Raw genomic sequence first — 8,902 nt, forward strand, 5'->3', positions numbered from 1 at the left:
ATGTGTGGAAATCATCAGGGAGCTCAAGCTCTTGCCTACAAATTGGTGAGGTATGGGTATTACTAGCCAAGCATGAAGAAAGATACACTAGACTACATTAGGAAGTGTGACAAATGCCGAAAATTTGGTAATATCATACATGGGCCCGTCGAAGAGCTAACCTCCGTTCATTACTTAGCACCTTTCGAGCAATAGGAAGTTGATATTCTTGGACCTTTTTCTTTGACCAAAGGACAGTTGAAATTTGTTGTGGTAGCAATGGAATATTTCGTAAAGTGGGTAGAAGCCAAACCCCTGCCAACAATCTCATATCCCAAGCTCAGATCTTTCATGTGTAAATCAATTGTGTATAGGTTTGGGATACCGAAGGTGCTCATAACAAATAATGGAAGGCAGTTTGACAATTCACAATTTAGAAGTTTTTGTACTAAGCTCAAGATTGATCATCGCCTAACCTCGATTTCACACCCTCAGAGCAATGGCCTCACCATATTAACTAATCAAATCATATTGCAAAATATTCGAACATGGATTAAGGATGCTAAAGGTAGTTGGCCAGAGGAATTGCCCTCCATAGTTTAGGCATATAGGACTTCCTATAAAACAGAAACTGGTGAGATTCTTTTCATGTTAACCTTTGTCTTGAAGGCTACAATTCCAATTGAAGTCAACCTTCTTACATTCACGAGACTCAAGCCAACCTCGGAAGAGCGAATGATCGAACATTTTGACCTACTTGAAGAAGTAAGAGAATAAGCTTCACTTAGAGCTGCAAGTTATCATAATAAAACAGCAAGGTATTTCAACAACAAGGTTAAGTCAAAGAAGTTCAAAGTTAGGACTTTGGTCCTTAAAAAGGCGGAAGTTGCCGATCATTCTCTTTAAAAAACTTGGGCTAGTATGGAAAGGGCTCTTCGAGGTCATACGAAGATTAAAATACGAATCTTACAACCTCAAAAACACTTTGAGAAAGCCATTTCCAAGGCCTTGGAACATCGATAATCTAAAAATTTATTAAAATAGCTTGCCATAGTTATAGGTATTTATTTCTTAGATTTTTTTAGGAGGGTTGGCATGCCTATAGGCAGTTTGCTTTCACTTTTCGGGTTTGCATGCCCTCAGAGTTTTTGTTTTCAACAGCTCGTGCCTAAGGCGATTAAGCAGTTACTTTATTATTATTTAGGAGTTTTGCTTTTACGTCATTGTTTTTCCCTAATACTTCAAATTAGCATAAGATCGTGTCCCATGCATGCAACTATTACTTCTATTTAACATAAGGTCATGCCTTGCCCATGCAACCAATACTTCAAATTAGCATAAGGTCATGCCCTGTACATGCAACTAATACTTCAAATTAGCATAAGGTCGTGTTCCACTCATGCAGTTAATACTTCAAATTAGCATTAGGTCTTGCCTTGCACATGTAGCTAAAACTTCAAGTAAACATGAAACCGTGCCTCGAGCATGCAGCTAAAAATCCATAATAAGGTCGAGCTTAGATACATCTAAGCTAGTAGGTCCTACCCTCGACCTTGATCTACCATAATAGTGAAGAATATCGAGCTCTAGTTCGGGCAGCTCTGTATCACACCAAAAGCTATCGCAAAAGCTCGAGCAACTTGTAAAGGACATAAAGTAGCGCGTTTGGGCTAAAACATTCAAGTTTAGAATTTACAGATTACAATAGCTCAAGCTACTTATCAAAAATAAAGACAAAGTAACACACTCGAGCTATTCATTAAAAGATCAGTTATTATAATACTCGAGCTCTTCATGCACTCGAACTATACCATTAAAATAACGTCAAATTAGAATGCTCGAGCTCTTCTTGTTGAGATTTACAAAATTTACAACTCACACTACATAATGACCAATGCTCGAGCCTTACCTTTGAAAGTTTGCAGTATCACAGAACTCGAACTATATGTCAAGAAATAAAGATAAGTAACATGCTCGATCTACATTTATATTTGAACCTTGGGTTTGATACATAAGTACAAAATAAAGCATGAACAAAACAAAGAAAAATTGATTGTACGAAATATCGAACTATAAACATTCATTTCAATAAAAAATTGGCCCAAATCGGGCAATGTACTTGTACATTTTTTAGCAAAACTAACAATCAAAGTTCAGAAAAAGAGGCTTAATCTAGGTTGGTAGCATCAATCCTAATCAGAAGTCCCAGGTTCATCCCATCGTCTTTCTCATCATCGACCTCCGAGGCAAACAGCTCAAGCTCATTTTCTAGCTCGTTGATCATTTTCAGCTCCTTGATTGTCTTATTCAAGTCCTTCGGAAGCTTGGTCCATAGAAACGAATGAACAAGCTTCAGGTCATAGTGGTAAAAGTCGGACATGTACTATCCTAGCAATGTCCTGAACTCATCAAATTTTTTGAAGTCCTCGATGGCTTGAGCTTGAGCCTTGGCCAGTTCGTTCTTGAAGCCTTTTTTAGCCTCCAAAAGCCCGAGCTTTGCCTCCTCAACCTCGTCCATAGCCACCCTGATCTCGTCCTGGTCTTTCCTAAACTATGTCCTTAGCTATATCCTGCTCCATCTCAAGTTCGAGAGCTTCTTTTTGTTCAATTCATTCTTCCTCCAGCTTGCTCGAGATGTTGAGGCCATTTAGAGTCAGGTACCGAGCAATGCTCAAAGTTAGCAAAATGTACAGTAACTCAAACATGAGATCGATCACAAAAGATGAAAAAATGGGTAATGTCGAGATTGAGATCATACTTTCAACGTCAGAATCTCAAAGTTCTAACCTCTTCATGGAGATCGACCTTTTTCTCATACTTGTTCACAATGCTTGAGACTAGAGAGCATTCAGCATACTCCTCCATTAAGCTTTGAGGAATGACGTCGTCATCCAAATCTATGATCTGGAGCGTAGCCCAAGAAGTCGAAGCCGAGTTTGTTGCTTAAGAGTTGGCTGAGATAGAGAAAACATGTTTTTTGTCCTCGAGGTCTGTCCTGTCCTACTTAGGATAGACCTTGGTGCGGCCTTCCTCACCTTTTTATTCCCTTTATACTAGGCAAGTACCTTCGGCTTTGAGCCTTTGGCCTTGTAGTAAACATTCACGAGAAGTTTTAGGGGTCGAAAGATATTTCCAATTCTACAAAAATAAAATCACAAAGCATTAGCTTGATCCCCAGTTCAAGATTAATACAATAAAACACAAGGAAGTAAAGATCGTACCCTTAAGACCTCTCACATTTGCAAGGTCAAAGGTGTCGTCCTCGAGTAGATAATCAATTTTTGCTACAAAAGGGTCGTGATTCACTAACCTTAACCTATCCCTCTCTAGAACCTCGAAGTAAACCTGAGCCTCATTGAATCTATCCTTGACAAAGATTTCCCAGTTCAGCTAAATAGAAGGTCCGAGTCTTGAGGTTTTACAAAGAAGAAGCGTTCTTTCCAACCCCTAAGTGAGCTCAGGGTTTCTGATGTCCTAAATCCCTTTGGTAGATAAATACAGGAAGCAGTTGTCTCCCGACGAGAACTTCATATCAAAGGCCTTCTTCAAGAAGTCGAGTCTAAGCTCAACCTTGAGGCATCTGCATAGGATTAAGAAGTAAATCAAAAGCCTCCATCTGTTAGGGACCAATTAGCCTAGGCACAAGAAGTAAGAGGTAAGAAAATGGATAAAGAATGGGTGTAGTGGCCACCTAATCTTGGCCTTAAGGGCATCCTGAAAAATGTCATCTCCCGTCACGAGCATCTAGTATGGTCTCAGTAGGCTTGGGAGCCCTTATATCACATAAAGGCATGACCTCCAACTCCCTGGCCGTCTTAATAAATACATGTTCTTTATACTTAGTTTTTTTAGGTAGGTTAGGATGGCCTTATCCTCAAGGTGCGAGCTAACAGGTATGGCCATGGAAATAAGGGACATACCTAAGCCCTCTAGATTACTACTGGTGTTCGAGCTCCTAGAGGAATGGCTACTACCACTACTACTCAACCCCTTACTATTGCTACCACTCGAAATGATACTTTTCAAATAGTATTTAACAACTTAAAAGCTCGAACTCTTACCTCTTTTGATGGTCGCTCACAAAAACACTATCCGTGAACTCAAACTTCTGAAAAGTGAGAGTAAAAGGTAGGGGTCTTTGGGAGGTCAACGGTCTTAGAATCTTTGCCTTTAGATCACGACATGTGGCAACCATCTAAGATCAAGTCCTATCAGCTCAACGCGTGTCTAACACGTGTCAAACAACCATTTTTAACCTCCTACCAAGGATGAAGTTCGACTTCAAGCTATTGAACCTCCTTGTATCTCACCTCCCAGCTAAAGCATGACAAGATGTTGCCTCCGGCATTTTTCCCACCACTGAGGTCGAGCCTCCATATCAAGGTTGAGCCACGTGTTCTTTAACATAATTTTTTCCCTACCTTCTAGGAGACTTTAATCCTAATTCGAATATAATTCTTCATGACCCTTATCCTCATTATTTACTTATCACGGTCCGGTTCGAACTTAAATGGAACACTTTCAATATAACATAAATATCTTACATGATGGGGGTAAGATTACTGGTGGTTGAATCCTTCTACAACTCCACCACCAACGTCTATAAATACAAGGCCAAAGCTCATTATTTAGGTACATTTTCCATTATTTTTCCATTTTATAGCCTCTTGCATAAATTATCTTTCAGACTTAGGCATCAGAGGAATGACGAGAACATACTTTGACGCCTTTGTTTCAGGTACCAGAAGATCTTGTTCGTGCTCAATTTCAGTCATCAAGTTCGAAAATCAGCATGCACGATTTTTGGTAGTACAACATATCTAATCAATGCTCCATTAATCTCTTAGAGTTTGATGAATGACATATTTAGACCTTTCCTTCTTGAGGTTTTTCTTGTTTTTTATGATATTCTGGTTTATAGCATGAAATGGATAAGCCTTTTACAACATATTAGTGTAGTCTTCACGATTTTATCAGTTCATTAGTTGACAACAAAACAATCCAAATGTCGATTTGGCACCTTTCTAGTAGAATCCCCTAGCCTATTATCACTTTTGAGGGTGTTTCGATGGACCCAACAAAAATTTAAGCCATTCGGGATTGGCCAGTACTAACTTGAAGGAAAGGTGTGCAAGCATTCTTTGGCTTTATCGAGTACTATCGTAAATTCATCATTGGCTTTGGAAGCATTAAACTACCCCATGTACCTAGTGAACTTCCCAAGTCGGATTTCATAGAACTCTATGGCATAACAAGCATTCTTACAACTTAAAAAAGAACTGACAACTATCCTAAATCTGCAACTTCCAAGATTATAGTGGAGTATGATGCATACGAAATTGGAATAGGAGCAATTTTTTCTCAACAAAGTCGACCCAGTGCATTTTTCAGCGAGGCATTGAAGGGTACGATGTTGACATTATCAACTTATGACCAAGGAAATGTTGGCCATTATTAAAGCTATTAGTAAGTGGAGACCGTATCTTTTTGGCAGACTTTTGTAGTGTGAATGGATTAGCAAATTTTGAAGTGCCTCCTAGAGTAGCATATCACCGTAGCCATATGCTGCATTGGTTACCAATGATTGTGAGGTACGATTATGAGATAAAGTATAAAAAGGGGGTTGACAACAAAAGAACGGATGCTCTACCTTGAATTACCAAATTCGAGTTCCATGCTATCTCGCTGCCAAATCCAGATTGGTAGACCAATCTCAAGGATGAGGTTTTATCTAATCCCTTTCTATGAGTAGGTTAAGTTACATCAAGATAAAACTCCCGCCTTTTATCTTCAGAGAAATATTGCTTAAGAAGGGCAGAATTTTTTGAGTCCTATTTCAACTCTAATTCCGGCAATATTGACAGATAATCATTCATCACAAGCATGGGACATTTTAGGGTTCAAAAGAATTAAAGCCGTATTCAATCTATGTTTATTTGGTACGTACTGCAATCAAGCAATTGATCCAATAGTGTGATACCTATCAACATTGTAAAATTGAGATTTTGCGTCCAGTGGTACTTCAACATTTGGTGGGAGACCGTTTATCAAAGTGTGCTCACTTTGTTCCTGATGGTTTTGTAGAACAAAGAGGAAGAGAGATAGAGAGATTTTTTCAGTGAAAATGATCAATAAAAAAATGACACAAGAACCAGCTGCTATGCAATGTAATTTACAAAGGTCTTCTACCATGCTTCCAGTCAACCACTCCTACCAACTACAACCTTAACTGTTGACAGGATAACCCAGCTGTGATAGACATTTTAATCACAAAAAATAAACACAAAATGGACTGATTTTAATACATATAATTGTTACAAAAAGTCACAGCAAAAGTGACAAATAAACTTCAACAATCCTCCTTGACACTTTTGCTGGAAATACCAAGACTTTTCCTTAATGTTTCAAACCTTCCTTTGGATAATGACTTGGTTAGAATGTCTGCATATTGGTCTTCAGCTTTGCAATGCACCAACTTCATTTCACAATTCTCTTGTGCTTCCCTAATTGCATGATACCTGATTTTGATATGTTTTGTTCTTGCATGGAACATCGAATTTTTTTACCATGGCTACAACAGATTGGTTATCACAGAAGATCACAGTTGTATCAGCTTGTTTGTGGTTTAGATCCTCCAAAACTTTCCTTAACCAAACAGCTTAATTGGTAGATTTTGAAGCAGCTACATACTCTACCTCAGCTATTGATTGAGCTATAATTTTCTGCTTTACTGAGTTCCAGAAAATCACACTTGAACCAGCATAAAATACATAACTAGAGGTGCTCTTCATGTCATCGAGAGATCCAGCGTAATCACTATCAGTAAAACCAATTAAAATTAATTTTTCTGACTTCTTGAACCAGATTCCCAGTTCCACATTCCCTTTTATGTATGTTAGCACCCTTTTCGTAGCTTGGAAATAGATTTCACTTGGTTCTTGTCTAAACCTGGAAAGCATATTTACAGCATATGTAATATCTAGCCTTGTGATGGTTAGATACAACAAACATCCAACCAAACTCCTATAGATTTTTTCATCAGTTTTCTTGGCTCCATCTTCCTTCATCAGCTTTGAATTTTGTACCAAAAGAGTGCTAACTGATTTACAATTCTTCATATTGAATTTCTTCAATACTTCCATGGCATACCTTCTTTGGCAAAAAAAAAATCCCTTGTTGTGTCTGATCAATTTCCATGCCAGGAAAATATTGCATCTTTCCCATATCAGTCAAGTCAAAACCTTTCTTCAATTCTTCCTTCACATTTTTTATGAAAGTACAATTGCTGCCGATTATCAAAAGGTCATCAAATACAAGGAAATGATGATCATTTTATCCTCAACCTGCTTTATATACAATGTTTGTTCATTCATACTTTTGCTGAACCCAAAGCTGGTTAAGTGATCATCAATCCTACAATACCAGACTCTTGGAGCCTATTTTAAACCATACAAAGCTTTCTTTAGTAAATACACCTTGTCTTCATTTCCTTATACCAAAAAACCTTCAGGTTGCTCAATGAAAATTTCTTCATTTAGGTAACCATTTAGGAAAGCAGACTTCACATTCAACTGGTGTATTTTCCATCTTCTTTGGGCAGCAATAGCAAACAATAATCTAATTGTCTCATATCTGGAAACTGGAGCAAATGTATCAGAAAAATCAACTCCATATTGCTGTGCATAACCTTTCACAACTAATCTGGCTTTGAGCTTGTTGACAGATCCATGAGGATTTAATTTAGTTTTGAACACCAATTTAACTCCAATCACATTTTTATCCTTTGGTCTATCAACCAGCATCCAAGTTTCATTCTTTTCAATCATATTTAGCTCCTCCTTCATTGCAGCCATACAACCATGTGAATTCACTACCTCATTGAAATTTTAAGGCTCCAACACGGCTGAATTACATCTGGCATAAATATCAGCAAAAGGCCTAGTCCTTAGTACTTCATTTTCTGAGTCAGAGTTACTGTCCTATTCAGGTTCATCCTCATTGATGATGTCTTCATTTTCTTGAGTTACCAACCTTGGAATTTGAAGTTTATCCAAGATATTTGCTTCCTATTCCATAAAGAATCTTCATCCACTTTAATATCCCTGCTGGACATCATCTTCTTGGTTTGAGGATTATAGACCCTATATCCTTTGGCATTGTCACAATAGCCAACTAAAACTCCAAGCTTTGCCTTCGGACTCAATTTATCCCTTTTTACATCAGGTATATGAGTGTAACATATACTCCCAAACACCTTTAAATGTGAAACATTTGGCTTAATTTCATACCAAGCTTCATAAGGTGTTTGCTTGTTCAAAGCTTTTGTTGGTAATCTGTTAGGAAGATACGCTGCTGTATTTACAGCTTCAGCCCAAAATTCATTTGGAACTTTCTTCTCAAGCGTCAAACATCTTGCCATTTCCATCACTATCCTATTCTTCCTTTCACAAACTCTGTTTTGTTGTGGTGAATATGGCATTGTCCACTGGTGTCTGATCCCCACAGCATCACAAAACTTATCATACTTGTCACATTTGTTTTCAGTTCCATTGTCTATCTTGATGGCCTTTATCTTGCAATTACTCTCATTTCCACCAGATTTTTGAACCTTTGAAATACATCGCAACCTTGGACTTCTTTTTCAAAAAATACACCCAACACATCCTTGTTAAATCATCAATGAAGAGTATAAAATATCTACTGCCATTCAGTGTTTGTGTTCTCATTGGACCACAAACATCAGAGTGGATTAATTCCAACTTTTTTGTGGCTCTTCTTGACTGATTTTTAGGAAATGGTAGTCTTGTTTGGTTCCCAAGTTGACAGATATCACACACACAACTATCATCACATATGTCAGGCAAATTTTCAACAAGTTCCATCTTATGCATTTGTTTAAGTGAAGTGAAGTTTCCATGACCAA

General features: G+C 37.9%; 1 protein-coding gene across 1 annotated transcript; it reads left to right on the top strand.

The window, feature by feature from the left end:
- Window positions 1–1,151, top strand: LOC111400389. Its single transcript, XM_023027806.1, has 4 exons — window positions 1–50; window positions 354–547; window positions 608–744; window positions 1,065–1,151. Exons 1-4 carry the CDS (start codon window positions 1–3, stop codon window positions 1,149–1,151), a joined length of 468 nt encoding a protein of 155 aa, XP_022883574.1.
- The last annotated feature ends 7,751 nt before the right edge of the window (window positions 1,152–8,902 follow it).

This window comes from Olea europaea, chromosome 10 (assembly GCF_002742605.1).
Source record: "Olea europaea var. sylvestris chromosome 10, O_europaea_v1, whole genome shotgun sequence".
In the NCBI taxonomy this organism is placed as follows: Eukaryota; Viridiplantae; Streptophyta; class Magnoliopsida; order Lamiales; family Oleaceae; genus Olea; species Olea europaea.

What these genes read in the sequence shown, in the direction of transcription:
- LOC111400389 (XM_023027806.1), top strand. Translation starts at nt 1, where the DNA reads ATGTGTGGAAATCATCAGGGAGCTCAAGCTCTTGCCTACAAATTGGTG. An exon ending in ATGGATTAAGGATGCTAAAG is followed by an intron (nt 548 to 607) that starts GTAGTTGGCCAG and finishes CCTATAAAACAG; the next exon opens with AAACTGGTGAGATTCTTTTC. An exon ending in ATTTTGACCTACTTGAAGAA is followed by an intron (nt 745 to 1,064) that starts GTAAGAGAATAA and finishes AGATTTTTTTAG; the next exon opens with GAGGGTTGGCATGCCTATAG.